The sequence below is a fragment of the Populus trichocarpa genome, chromosome 4 (assembly GCF_000002775.5).
Source record: "Populus trichocarpa isolate Nisqually-1 chromosome 4, P.trichocarpa_v4.1, whole genome shotgun sequence".
Taxonomy (NCBI): Eukaryota; Viridiplantae; Streptophyta; class Magnoliopsida; order Malpighiales; family Salicaceae; genus Populus; species Populus trichocarpa.
In genome coordinates this window covers 8,032,174-8,047,867 of record NC_037288.2, presented here as the reverse complement: position 1 = coordinate 8,047,867, position 15,694 = coordinate 8,032,174, and the positions used below count along the sequence as shown (strand labels likewise).

Below are 15,694 nucleotides of genomic sequence, written 5' to 3'. Positions count from 1 at the left end.
TTTTTTTAATATTGAGCTGATTGAGAATTTAGTTTTATAATTTTTTTCTTTAAAACATTGTTGATTGCTTACAGTGTTTCTCCGCATGGTTTTTTGTTGTTTTGTTTTTTGATGATTTTCTCCGAAATTAACTTTTTCGATTTTATTTTTTAATATTGAGCTAGTTAAAAATTACAGTTACAATATGTGAGAAAAACACTGTAACTTTCCTCGCAAATTACTGTGAATTGCCATAGTGTTTTTTCCCATATGGTTTTTTTCCAGTTTCTTTTGTGTTTTCTTTTTTTTTTAATATTTTTTTCAAAATTATTTTTATCAATTTTATTTTTTTAATATTGAGTTGGTTAGAATTTAACTTTGTAATAAAGCTTAATCATGTGGAGAAAGCATTATAGTTTTCCTCACAAAACACTATGGATTGCTAGAGTGTCTCTCAACATGGTTTTTTTTTTCTTATGATTTTTTAAAAATTATCTTTGTCAATTTTATTTTTTTAATATTAAGCTGGTTGAGAATTACAATTACAAGTCATTACAAATATGGCTAAATCATGTGGGGAAGCACTGTAACTTTCATCACAAAACATTGTGAATTGCTACAATGTTTCCAACATGGTTTTCCCCCCCTTTTTTGTTATTTTTTTTTTCTAAAATTGTATCTGTCGATTTTTTTTTAATATTGAACTTATTGAGAATTTAACTTTGTAATTTTTTTTCTTTAAAACACTGTGAATTGTTGTAGTGTTTTCCCATATGATTTTTTCCAAAATTATTTTTGTCGATTTTTTTTTTTAATATTGAGCTGGTTAAGAATTATAATTACAATAAAGCTAAATCATATGGGGAAAGCATTGTAACTTTTCTCACAAAACACTATGAATTGCTACAATATTTCTCTAAATGGTTTTTTTATGATTTTTTCTAAAATTGTCTTTGTCGATTTTATTGAAGTGAAAACACTGTAGTTTTCCTCACAAAACATTGTCAATTGCTACAACGTTTTTTCTCATAGGTTTTTTTTCCTTCCAAGATTATCTTTGTTGGTTTTTTTTTAATATTAAGTTGGTAGAGAATTTAGCTTTGTAATTTTTTTTCTTTTTATTAACAGAAAAGCTAAAAAATATAGTGAAAACAATCATTTTGTTCAGTCTCTAAGTTTTTGATCACCAATACAACTTTTTTTCCCATCATGAAATATTGACTTCATCATACCTTTAGTTTTTATTACTTATCTAGCGCTGGTTCACAATTATAACACTATCAAGTATATTTGTTTTATAAGCCCGCGGCAGCGCGCGGACATGCCATCTCGTACACAACTAAAAAAGGTTTGCTCCCTCTGTGGTCTCAGGTTCGAACCCTGTAGTTGCTTATATGATGGCCACTGGAGGCTTACATGATCGTTAACTTCAGGGCCCATGGGATTAGTCAAGGTGCGCGTAAGCTGGCCCGGACACCCACGTTAAACTAAAAAAAAAAAAAGTGGTTTAATTTAACTGTTTATATGAAAAATGAACTATTCATATAAATAATTCACTATTTATATAAACAGTTGAACCAACCCAGCCCTTCTTTTAGTTGTATTTATTTATAATTGCTAGTAAATCGACTAGCGTTTCATCAAGGGTCATATATATATATATATATATATATAAGAACAGTGTATTCATGTTCCTGGGTTAGACTCAGAGTTGTGGGAGTCCTGTTCAGAGTAATTCCATGCAGTAGACTCAGATAATGGATTCGCTTGGTTCACGTACTGCTCCCCAAACACTCAAGTTGAGTGCACTGCACAACGTAACTTTCTTAAAGAAAAATCTGCTCAGCTGCAGCCTGGGAAACTGAATTCAGCAAGGATCCATCAGCCAACTAAATAGAGAGATATTCATGGTAATCTCTTTCATGTGAGGGGATGTTCACTTAAGCAGCTGAGCAAATTTAGGGGAAAAACAATCCCTAATTGAACATAAAAAGAGAAGCATGAAAGGATAAACAAAATGATCCTAAACTCAGATGATTACATTTTCTATTTCGCTCCCCTTTTTCTGTGAAGTACCGAAAGCATAATAAGAGAAGGTTACTTTTGTTCTTACTTTAGTTCACAAAATTCATAGGCACCGAGAATATTATGAGCAATCAAGCACAAAACAACATAACATGTACACAAATCAAAATCATATCACCAGGCTGTGCCAGATATCAGGCGATCTTTCCCCAGACTCTTACCAGCGCTGTTCAGAAACAACAGTCAGCTCATCACTTTCACCGATGTTGTAACTAGCTATAGAGCACTCATCCTGCAGTGGTATCTCACGGAAATATACTTCCTTTACCGTGCTGGGAAGTTTATTTTGGATCATAGCCTTTAAATCACGTATTCTAGCGGAGGAGTTCGGTTCAGCCCCGATTTGAGACAATCCCATTTTGGTGGTTATTGTTGAAGGTGAGAAAACCATATGAAGGGTAGCATTCTTCCTGATGTTGTAATATGCCAGATCAAGGTTTGCCTCAAGTCGCTTTCCAGAAAATACAATGCTCTGACAATAGCTTGGCCCGCCAAGCTTTTGGAAAATCTTGTCCTTCACATCTTCAACAGTATCACGTTGGTGAACATTCAGAGTTATGGTTTTCCCACTCCACGCCTTCACAAATACCTGAAATGTCTGGGGTGACATCTCCAAGATAGATTCTTCTTGGAGGTCACAACAAGCCAATGAATTGGAATCCTCAAGCTTCTTGCCTTGGTAGATTAGATCATAATCACTGACTGGGACACCAATCACGCCACCAATTATTGCTTTGACCTCAGAAACAGAATACAGGAATTTAACTTTGAGCTTCACAGTTTCCCCTGCAGGTGTGATTACAGAAAATGACAACAAATCTTTCGGATTGAAAATCAAATGAAGGGTTGGCTCGCTTTGCAAATTCAGAGAGGCCAAACTCCTATCATCTTCGAGCACTTCTCCAGCATAGACAAGATTGTACTGATGTGGAAGAATTTGTTCCTTCTCAAGAATTACAGCCTTAATTTTTTGGACGGTATCATAAGTCCTTGCTTCAACCACAACACTTTTCTGGCGTGATGGTATAACGACTAACAATTTCACCCCAACTGAACTCTGAAGAATCATATGCAGAGTGGCATCTTTCGGAATACCATAATCAACCACTCTCTGGTCATCCTTGAGCCGGTCACCGTTAAAAAAAAGTTCTTGGAAACTTTTAGGAATTCCTTCCTTCTCACAAAACGCAGATTTGATAGTTCCAATTGTATCTGATCTCTGAACTTTCATCGTCGACGTTTTCATGACTTTCAAATATATAGTCATCTGCAAGGGGGAGAAATCTCTAAATTATGTAAGAACCACAGAAGTTTTGAAAATAAATAAAACCGAACAATAGCTTCCATTCACACAAGCACAGATAAAACAGAGCACACAACATCTTAGTGTGTGTGTATATATATAAACCAACCAAGCCAGCGAAGAGAAAAACATGCTCCAATATAAAGAAACCTTTATTAACCATGAGAGAGGTACACTGCTTAGAATAAGGAAGCAATAACAATAACCCAATAGAATAAATAAATAAAAACCCTGAATTTGGAGGATTCAAGACACGACAAAACATGTATCTTGAACTTAAAAAATAAAATTCAATATTTTTATACACATTCAGCAACAAACATGTTCACTCTCTGTTTTGGGTTTATTTGATTCAAGAAGACTCTATTAAGTTTTCAATCCATAAACTTTGAAGATTATATCAGTGTAAAGATGAAAAACCACAGCTAAGAAACGCTACAAAACAACAACAACAACAACAACAACAACAACAACAACAACAACAACAAGTTGTTATAGACAGAGAAAAAGGGCAATAATCCACAAAACTGCAAAAGAAAAGAGAGAGAAAGTGGAGAGTTAAGACCTCTTCTTCTTCTTCTTCTTCTTCTTCTTCTTGAGAATCATTTCTTGGAGTTGGAAGTTCCATTTGTGAAACTCAAAACCCTTCCTTCCTTCCTCCACTATTGTTGTCGATGATCTAATAAGCACAACTCTTTCCTTCTTCGCGAAGCTGTTGACTTGAAAAGCATACACTAAAGACACGTCCTCTTCTGCCCCCCCTTTTTATCAAAGTTATAAATACCTCACACTTTTTTTTTACACGTCAGATACTGAGGCATGTTTGGAAGGTTAATAATTTTTATTTTTTAAGTATTTTTTATTTAAAATCTATTAAAATAATATATATTTTTATTTTTTAAAATTATTTTTTATATCAGCCATCAAAATATCTAAAAAAATATAAAAAAAATAATTTAAAACAAAAAAATTCAAATTTTTTCAAAACCACTTTTAAAAACACAAAAACAAACAAATTTTTATACAATAATTTTTATTTTTATTGTTTTCTTCTATTTATAACTTTAACTCTCGGTTATAAAGTCTCAACTAGTAAAAGAAAAAATAATTTATTTCATTTAAAAACTTGGATTGATTGATAATTTATTTGATTTAGTAAAATTCGGTACAAAATTTTTTATTATTTTTAATTAAAATTACATCATTCTAAATTTTAATTGTTTTTTAGAAATAACTTCAAATGACCTTTCCCGTCTATAATCTAAGTTTTATTTACATACTTCACGTCAAATTTCAAAACTATTATGTATCCACTAGGTTAGCATTATAGATTAGATTGTCCTCTGTTAAATGTACTTAGTTTCATGTTAATAATATTGTCTTTAAATTACTTGAATCAATAATTTAATTTTTGATATACATGTAAATGGGTTCAAATATACAGAAGAAAAGTTATTACATAATAATCCTACATAACACATCCTTAAACTTACTTTTTATGAAAAAAAATTAGTAATTGAAAAGTCGTATGGCTGCATTTAATGTTGATAAAAAAGTTGTTTTGCTTGTGTTAATATTTTTCTTCATTATGAAAACTGAAGTTTTGTTTCTTATTTTTATTTTTGAATTATTTATTAGTTGTGCTCTCTATGCGATTAGATTAATTTTTTTAATGTAAAGAAATAATATTTAGATTGTCAAAACCTTGTAGTATTGTCATGAAATTCATTACAAATATTCAAACTTGAAAAATAATGACTTGACTATTTACTTGACTAGATTTTAAATTATATCGTGTGAGAGTTGTTTCGATGTGATCTTATTTATTGGATAGATCCAAAGAAAAAAAATCAATTAAATATTAAAGGATAAAATTAAATAAAAATATTATATTAAAAGATGAAATTTAAAACAATTTAAAAGATCATAAAAAAATTAAAAAAAAACACAAAGAAATTAAAAACCTCGTATTAAAGGATAAAATAAAAAAAACCAAAAACTAAAAAAAAGGCTAAACAACCCAGATGACTAATTAAATAAGCCATTGATATGTTAACAAAAGCCTAGTTGTATGGGCCCAAGGGAGGCCCATGAACCTGGGCATGTCCCTGACCTCGTGTTATTTTCACAACATGTCAACCATTAAGCTAAGACATGAATTTATTAACTAAACATAAAATAATGTATCAAGCATGTAGTCTAAATCATAAAGGAAAATATTGCTTCTTTTAGTACTTAAACACACGCGTTATCATCATCATGCGTGAACCATTGAGCCAGAACACAAATTTGTTAACCAAACACATAAAATAATATATCAAGTTACTTCACTATTTATATAAACAGTTAAACAGAGTCTATTTGATTTAGTTGGTTCATCCGGGTCAGAGATCAAACTTCAAGAAATAATGAATGATCTTATCAATACAAAAATGTATAACTCCCCAGGATTTTTAACTACGCATATATTCCTCAATGTAGGAATTGAGATCAAGCTTTCTCTTGCCCTTTCTCATCAATTGACTCCTGATGTATATGAAGGAGTGTTGTTCAATAAAAAAAACTCCTACCTCTCCATCTATGTAACACCCCCAGTTATTCAGGGTGACTCTATGTCAACTCATTCACATATCATGTTAAGAATTATGAAATATCCTATTTATTAAAATAAAGTCAAGTTTTTTTTAATAATATTTTATTGAAATTTCAGCAGAGTTTTCTTTGAACTTAGATCATACCAAGTTATCGACAACTTCATTCATTTCATCAAAATTAATCTTTTAATTATGGTCCAACCATCCTGGACCTTATTTCACAATATCCTCCCACAAGAATAGTTTGCAATGACTTTCATAAAATTGAATAAACTAAGATATCAAGATTAAGAACATTTGATTAAAAAATTCTTCACAATTAAATGATCTAATATATACTAAATGTAAACATTCAAGTAATTAAACTTTACATCCATTTATAATACCATCATTTATAACCTTTTATTATGGATTACATAGCAAAAGGCACTAATTGATAAATACTTTACATGGCTTCCATACAAGTACAATAACCATGCAACAAAATTATAAGATAACATAAGCCTAATTACTCATGATGTGCTTGTGATGGACCTGAAAAGATTAAACATTATGATATTAAATTAATTTTTATTAAAAGTCACACATAAATGACATTTAGTCCTTAAGCCAATTTCTTATTATAAAATTATTATCCAGTTTATTTGAATTTCTTTTCAAAATTCTCATTCATGTTTTGTTATTTTTTTAATACATGTTTAAACCGGCTATCCTTCGTGGATGCCAAAACCCCAAATAACCCCATGGTAGCCAATTATTTTGGCAAATTCTATGAATATCAACATCTCCAATAATTTCATTAAATTACCAAGTAATCTAGCGATTTTACTTGGATGCCGGTCAATCTAACATTTTCATATGAAAGCGTATAAATCTGGTATTCCTGGGTGAATACCAATTATTCCAGTCATCCCATTCGGATGCCAATCCATTTGGCCTTCCTATTAGGACGCCAACCAACCCGACCATCTTATTTGGATGCCAATTAATCCGACATTTCCATGTGGAAGCCAATCAATCATTTCATGTTTTGATCTTTTACTTTCTCATATATATATATATATATATATATATATATATATATATATATTCAATTTTCATGATGAAATTGTGCACTAATAAATTTGTAGTTAAAATAAACTGGAAGGATTTATTAAAATAATAAGGTGATAAACACCTACTTGTAGTCTGTTGTTGAATAACTGTCCCTGATTTTTATGCAACCTCCTCAACCTCTCTTGCATTATTATCATACAAGTTATTTTTGGTTTGAAATTTTCATCATAAATAAATTCATCTATAACTTTCATTTAATCCACTTCCTACAACTAAAGAACTTTACAATTTTCATTTATTAAATCCTTTCAATGCATTCCTAAATATCCTAACACTTCCATTTAATATTAATATTTCAAAGATCATTGTCAATCCCTTTTCCTTTATTCCTAGATTGAAATTTAAACTTGAGGTATTAAAGGTTTCTCCTTCAATTTCCTTCCAAACTCTAATCTTCCCGCATTCACTTTTACTTCATAGTTTTTCTTCTTTCACCCCATTAAAACTTCTAATTAAATATTTATCTAACTCTACTTCTTATATGCTTAATCCTTAGCTTAATAATCCAAGAATATATTCTTCTTCTTCTTGCATAATATCTTTCTTCTCATTTACTATCAATAAGTGTTTGACAATTTTACCTCCATTTCTTACCATTACTTTAAACCAATAAATTCCACTTTTGTTCTCCATTGTTTATTAAACTCATTTCAAGAAAATAAAAGCTCATATGCATAATTATAGGCAATTTAAATCAATCCATTCATTTTTCATATAAACTAATCCATTTTATCATTAAATTGACTCGATTTAGTTCTCAATCCAAACAAAGTCCTTCCCTTTTTATTTTACCATTTTAATGAAATGGTAGTATTCAGTGGTGTTAGAATTTTTCTTTTGATTTTATCCTAATCAACATTTACTTTGTCACTTAACTAAAACATTCCTAATGATTTCCTACTAACAACTAATCAATTTAGTTCATCATTTCACACTCTTCTTTGATCAAATTCCCCTCCTCCAATGGTCTTATGATATTTTCTTTTCTAATCTTCACAATTAAAATTTCACCCATTAATTAAATACTCATTCTAATACAATTCCAAACAATTTTCACAATGATTTCATCAATCAATCCTAACTCTTTTATTTTAGGTTTTGGCCGAAACTAATCAATCGTGGGAGTTCAAATATTTCTCTTCCATTCTTTCTATTAAACTATCATTCACTCATTATTCATGCATTATAATATCATTTATCTGCAAGAATATAAAAATAAACATTCCAATTCAATAACCTAATTTCCATAATAATAATAATAGTAATTCAAACATGCTTGAAAACACAAAACAATTTAGAACAACCCAATTAAAGGGTTTTTTTTTTCCATTATGTGAACAAGAAATCAAGAGGAAAATACCAAGGAAGATCATGTTTCCTTCACCCCTATTTTCTTCCTTCCTTTTCATCCCTCCCAAGGTACAAACCCTTGGGATTCTTCAACTTTTCTTATCTAAATCTTTTCTCAACTCTCTTTAATTCCTTAATCTAGCTCTCTTTGATTGTTTAAAGAGATTTTTACTTGAATTTCCCCTTAAATTTTCCTCTCTTCCTTTCTCTTACTTGGTTGGCCACTCCCCCCTTATAGAACAAGCCAAACACTCTATTTATATGTATAATTCTTCCTTATTACACCTTTACCCCAAATTTTCTATAATCACATCTTAGTTCTATGTTATTCTTTCATGTTTTTTCTTCGTTCAAAGATTCATTTTTATTAACTTTTGAGTCCTTCCATTCTTAAAAGATTTTATTTTAATTTGTTCCATCCTTCTTATTATTATTTTATTTATTTATTTTAATACTTATTATTTTTGGATCATTTTTGTTTTGCTTTTTTTTAAAAAAATTTCTATATGGAGTTTGCAATCTATCTTTAAAATGCTTGGATTTCTCAAAACTCCATACTATCCGTATTCAGACCAAGACATGAGTGTTTTACCTCTAAATTTCTATATGGAGTTTACAATCCATCTAGTCAACTGCTGCGGCTCAACGCATTTTAGGGAGAACTAACTAGCTTTGGATTCGAGTGACAATTCACCTCTAACCACAACTCATTTGCTGATTCTTCGACATCAATTGACTTAGGCCTCCATTTAGTTTCACCAAAGTTTCATCTTGGTCATTGATAGATCACCTAGATTCGAGTCCATAAGCAGTGACAATTGCCTTATGAAGACTCGCTATAGCTACGGCTCCAATGGGTTCCTTTAACCAAGCCACTACCTATGAGTCGCTAACTCATTCTTCAACAGGCACACGGTCAAAACATAGGGCTCCTCCCTCTGATTGGGAAAAAAATGAATTTTATTGTATTAATCCTTAGGGTTTTGTTTGGTAAAAAAAATTATGTTAAGGTTTAGAAACCCAATTAGGTATTGATTTATGAACATATCATATAATAAAAAAGTTTTGAGTTTTGTCTCGGACTTTAAAATCCTTTAAAATTAAAAATTAAAAAATCTTATCTAATTTAGTGTATACACCTTGATAAATCATATAGTCAAAGTATATGATCTAAACTACATTAGTCAAAATTTACATATTTTTATCTACAAACATCAAAGGCTTTATTTTCTATATCGATTAAAAATATGAACACTAAACCTTATACTTTTCTAGTTTTTGTTAATAATAATTGGATGCTTTGGATTGTTTTTACCTTTATTAAATTACTTACATTTTAAAATATTATGGATAGCTTATAATTAAATTTATATTATATTTTTATACAAATATTTTTTTTTCATTTTTAATCAGTTATTGTGTGGGCCAAGTTTAAGACAAGACAATGTAGATAGACAAGGAAAACAATTAAAACGATATTATGTCTGGTACTGTAAGAATTTTTGCTTTTCAAATGATTTTTCACCTAAAAAACATTAAATTAATATTTTTGAAAGTATTTTTGTATGTTTTTGGCATATTAATATCAAAAATAAAAAAATTCCAAACAAATATTATTTTTTAATTTAAAAATATTTTTTTAAAATACTCGTAAAAGTTACCAAACACACTTCGTCTAGTCATATATGAAAATTGTTTGTCCATGCCATATTCAATTAATAACGCAATTGGATGGCAATTAATTATTGGCTCCAATTGAACAAATCTTAGAACCAAAAAGTGCTATTAAATATATTATTAGCACATGGATAAATTTAATAATTGAGACAAATACATGTAAAAACAGAAAATGACAGGTTAAGTCAAGATATTTCTAACATGGGCCTTAAGTACGGATGTCACACATTAATTGACATAAATGGAATTAATGATTTAATTTCTATAATCATCAATTTTGAATCTTGAATTAAGATTTACTCAATTATGGAAATAAATCAATCGTAAGTGAAACCTTTCAATTATATCAATTAATTAACCTTAAGGAACATGTTAGAAAAATACTCTATAGCATAAATGATTTCCTTCCTATATATACAAGTGATTATATATATATATATATATATTAAACTTGTGGGTTCATCAGTGTCCATGAATATGAATAATGACATATAGTATATATATATAATTTCATTTTAAGTCAATGACACTAGTGTAAGGTTTGGGTTATATATTAAATAGGTTAACTCGAGTATATTAATTTTTATTTTTAAAATCAAAATAATATTATTTTAATTTTTTTAAATTCAAATGAGTTTTAAATTTAAAAAATCCAAACTTTAATGTCACACTCGGCTTTAGCCTTGAAGCTTCATTTTTTTTAAAAGCAACCTTTAAGCTTATCTTTAATCAAAGAGGTTGGATTTTTAACAAATCTGCCTTGCTCGTAATTAAACTTGTGTAACTAAAATTGATTGCTCATATAATTAATTAAAAAATAACAATATATACAGTAAAAGAAAAAGAAAATCAACAAATTATTAAAACCCATAATCTAAATTTCTTCTTCTATATTTTGAATGAACATTAGATATATTCTTTTCTTCCTAAAATCTTGACAATACATTATTTTCCGGAAAAAAAAAAACACACACCCTCAAATCCTACATATCCACCATATTTAAAAACCTTTGGCCTAAAAAAAAAAAAAAAAAAAAAAACCAATTGCACATCACTTAATTTGAACAAATTGGCTCTTCCTCTATGGTCTCCAACAATGGCTTCTTTGACCTTGACATTGACATCCTATGGGTAGAGTAAGGAGAAGAAACCTCTTCAATCCCCTCCAAACTCAACCTTGGCGCTGCATCAACATCATTTCTTTCCATATTTTGTGAAATCTCCACCGTAGATTCAGGCAAGACCCTAATGTTCCCTTTAAAAGCCCTTTTCATAACCGAGTTGGCAGTGATAAATAAAGCGCCCATGTCACCAGCAGTGACTACAGAGTTCTTTTTATGCATTGGGAACATGACATAGACGTTGGCTTTTCCAAGCTCATCATCTGCATTTAGAGGACAAAACCTTCTGCCTATTTTCAGAGACTTGGTGTTAGCGATGAAGAAGTTCGGTGCTTCCAACATTAGCTCCGCTGCTTTTGTGCGTTGCTGGATTTTCTTGATTTCTCCTGTTGGGAGGATCACTCTTGTTGATTTTGACGAGTTTTTGAGCACTTGTGGGTTTGATAGTGTGCAAGAAACGTAGTTTCCCATCGAGAAAGTCAAGACAAGATCAGAAAGGCAGAGATTCAAGAATCAAGAACTCAAAATACTAATTTGAAGCTAGTTTTTGAGCACTATCAAACGGGGTGAATCTCTTGAGAGGAACTAAGCTTGAAGAAGTAAATGGGTGGTGATTTGGAGGAGGAAAATGTCTTAGAGAGGGAAGAGTGAAAAAGGTGGTTGATTTAAGAGATGTTAACACATATATATAGGGCAAAACAAGGTCTAAGAGGGCATAATAGAAGATTCCAAGGACAGGTGTGTACATAGGTTGACATTATATTGTATAATTGATAACGCGTTGGAGAAAGGAAGGAAATAACCTAGAGCCTAAAATACTTGATAGGGAGGAGGTGATCCAAGAATTTTCCTTCCTGTCTATGCTGTGTATTGATACGTAAATATTTACTAATTAAGGCAATCTTTGTTCTGGAAACAGATCAAATCAAGAGACCAAAAAAAATCAAACGAAGATCGATCAATCAATAAAATCGAGCACATGAAGATCGAGGAATCAAAAGGATCATACGTTGAAGGAATTTAACCAAAAAAATGGAGCACAGGAAGGAGAAAAATCAGGGAGAAATTGATTCAGGGATATCATTTTAATTAATTGGGATATCTTTATATATATATGAAGGATCTTGATATCAAAATTGTTGGTCTAAATTGCTTTTAACTTTCATAAATGAAAAAAAAACCTTCAAACTTTTATGGTTCATGATATAGAAAAATAAAATAAATCTATGATTGAAATATATAGAAATAGTTATGGAAGACATCATACATAGTTACATACACCCACTTTCCTTGAGTTTTCCCTTCTGATCTTTCCTCAAATCAAGTAGTGACAGTACCAGCCTCCATCTTTTTCTATCAGAAATCAGCTTTGCTTCATGTTTGAGATTAATTATATACAATTATTTCCACAACAAGAGGTTAGTGTACATGTCATTGTCGGTGTTGGTTACCCTTAAAGTCATGAGTCCACCCAGATAATCAGCTCATAATCATGTATGTGCACATGAAGGGATAGATGCCACCATTTCAAGTAGCCTTTTATTAATTTTATTTTCCTTCACGATGATCAGGAAGCCTTTCGCATTTCCTCATACCTCCTAGATACAATTTATTATTATTATTATTATTGCTATTATATTTAATCAATATTTTATTGTTGGTAACCTCCTCTTTACACCTCGTCTGCCTTTGTCATGGATTACACTCACCAAGAGGATTATTATAAGTTCTTTTTTAATAACAAGTTCACAGATCATCATTCCCTACCCTCATCAATATTGTACCAAATTTATTTAACTTATGCTAGCATATCTCATGTCATAGCATATTTAACTTAAGCTAGCAATAAGATTTATGCGGTTAGATAATAGATTAATTATTTAGTTATAATAATTTAATTCATTATTTCTAGTCAAAATATCTTGTAACTTGATGCGGAAAATCTAGTTGGCTAGTAGCTAATTCTTTTTTTTTTTTTTTTGATTTACGTGAGGTGTCCGGGCCAGCTTACGCGCACCACGATTATTCCCCACGGCCCACTGGACATCCTGCAAGCCCAGGAGCAGGTAAGGCATCGCGGGGATGACAGACGTGCACATAGAGGGTCGAACCCGGGACGGGGGCGGAACAAGTCACACGATTGACCACAACAGCTAGACCCTCAAGTGAGCTAGTAGCTAATTCTTGATAAGCTGGGATGACTCCCCTAAAAAGAAGTCTATGCCGTTGTGCTTTCTTCTATAAGGAGCCTATAACGTTGGGTTATTAATTCTTCTAGGATGAGCATATGAAGTTGAACTCTTTCTTTGGAAGGAGACCATGACATTAGAATCGGGCTCTTCCTTTAGAGTGAGCCTATGATTTTGAGCTCTTTCCCTATGAATTTTGCATTTAGATTAATAAGATAATGTGTTGGCTACTAAAAAGTAAATTTTAATAGTGTTGTAAGAAAAAAACGTGAAGTGATATTATTAGAGCAGTAATCTATAGCGTGTTTCGATCCATTGTTATCGCTAATATACCAAGTTTCGAGAAAGATGTAATTTTTACATAATGTTACACACATAAATATTTGATCGAGGAGAAAGATTGTTCACCACTTGCTTTGTTCTTTTTAGGGTTTAATTTCAGTCTCCTTTCAACGATTTTCATGTCAATGCACATTATTATTGCTTACATTAAAGAGCAATCAAACAAGATCATAAGTAGACAAAATATCATAGCTGGATAAAAATGAAGTTCGATCAGCTAACATTTAGATTTGGCTTAACTACACTTCAAGACAAAATATTTGGTTTGGAGTTTAGACTTTGCTGCTGTTTGGGATTGTGTTTTAGATAATATATGGGAGCGATACGTTTCTTTAAGAAAAAAAGGGCCTTAGGAGCCACCGAAAGATAAATACAACCATCAGCCCAGCCCTAGTCTTTCACGCGGTGAGGTTGATTCGAGTGTGTTTGGTATTGCGGTAGCTGTTGTGGTTGTGATTTGAAAAAAATTATTTTATAAAAAGTACTTTTAGTTCAGGTTGGTTTGAAAAAATAGGTGTTTGGTTAAAACTGTGGTTGAAATTGAGGTTGAACAAAAGATAGTTTAATGTATTTGGTTAATAATGCTTTTGAAATTGAGGTTATAAAATAATTTTAAAAAATATATATTAATATTGATGGTTTTTAATTTAAATATTGTAGATTTAACTATTATTATTGCATCATGAAATAAATAATACTTTATATAAAATATTTTTTATTGGTCCATTAAACTATCTACATTTCCATCACGTATGAAATACATCCGACAAGGACTATAATTTTTTTGATTTCTTAAGCACGCAACAACATCAGGTAAAATATAATCAAGAACAAAATTGGGATAGCGATCAAATTCTGCAAATGCTATGTCATCAAGCGATCTCTGTCTTATTTATGTAGTGTCATTGAATAATGTTAAACACTAGTTTTTCGAATAAAACACAATTAAAAAATAAAAAATAATTTTTATTTTTTATTTTACTGGGTCGGACCCGGTTCAATGTATTTTGAACTTTGGACTGGACCCGGTCCGGCTGGAACCAGTTCGACCGGAACAGCATGCCACACTGTTCATCTTGCGCAGTGTTCATAGAATGAATTAATTACCATGAACAGTGTAGCATGCTACATTGTTCATGCTAATTAACAGTGTAGCAACGAGAGGCAGGAACACAAAAAGCATGAGAGAGGCAGGAACGCAACGAGAAGCATGAAATTTCAGCTTCAACAAAACAGTGTTCTAAACGCAGATAATGATAGGGCCCACATATAAAAATTACAGCTGATTTTATAACCAAATACTTCAATACAACTGTTACACACTAAACGCAACCACAAATGCTTAGCCAAACGGCCTTCTCCCGCTGTTCTCTGATTGTCTAGTACATGATTATATAGAGTTATAAATATATTTTTTAATATTTTATTTTTTTAAATAAAAAAAAATTATATCTATAATTAATAACATAAATTAAAAAATATATGAACTAATAAACAAAAAAAAAAATATTATCATACTAACTAAAAACTAAATATCTCTACACAGTTGTTCTCTCTACTGTCCAGTACAAGGCTATACAGAGTTATGAATATATTTTTCAATATTTTAATTAAAAAATTATATTTATAATTAATAATATAAATTAAAAAATATATGAACCGATAAAAAAAAATATTGTCATACTAAAAACTAAAATGGGTAGATAATCTTTCTTGTAAAAAATAGAAGATATCTACGCATGAAAATATTTCCTTTTATTTTATATGTTTTTTTTAATTTATCTTAGATATTAATTCTGATCATTATATATAAATAATTTTTGTTTTTATAAACATCATACAAATACAAATTATTTAAAAAAAAATAACAAGATTTTTTTTAAAGATAAATTACAATAATCTCTTTGAAGTATTATTAATTTTTTAAACAATTCAAAA

At 30.3% G+C, this 15,694-nt stretch overlaps 2 protein-coding genes across 2 annotated transcripts; both read right to left on the bottom strand.

The window, feature by feature from the left end:
- Window positions 1-1,997: 1,997 nt before the first annotated feature.
- On the bottom strand, window positions 1,998-4,119 carry LOC7477457 (polyubiquitin). Its single transcript, XM_052452628.1, has 2 exons — window positions 3,933-4,119; window positions 1,998-3,331 (listed from the first exon to the last, which is right to left on the bottom strand). The coding sequence occupies exons 1-2, from the start codon at window positions 3,993-3,995 to the stop codon at window positions 2,222-2,224; spliced, it is 1,173 nt and encodes a 390-aa protein (XP_052308588.1). The 5' UTR covers window positions 3,996-4,119; the 3' UTR covers window positions 1,998-2,221.
- A 6,838-nt stretch (window positions 4,120-10,957) lies between these two features.
- Window positions 10,958-11,938, bottom strand: LOC7477458 (uncharacterized). Its single transcript, XM_002305812.4, has one exon. The coding sequence runs from the start codon at window positions 11,694-11,696 to the stop codon at window positions 11,160-11,162; it is 537 nt and encodes a 178-aa protein (XP_002305848.3). The 5' UTR covers window positions 11,697-11,938; the 3' UTR covers window positions 10,958-11,159.
- Between the last annotated feature and the right edge of the window lie 3,756 nt (window positions 11,939-15,694).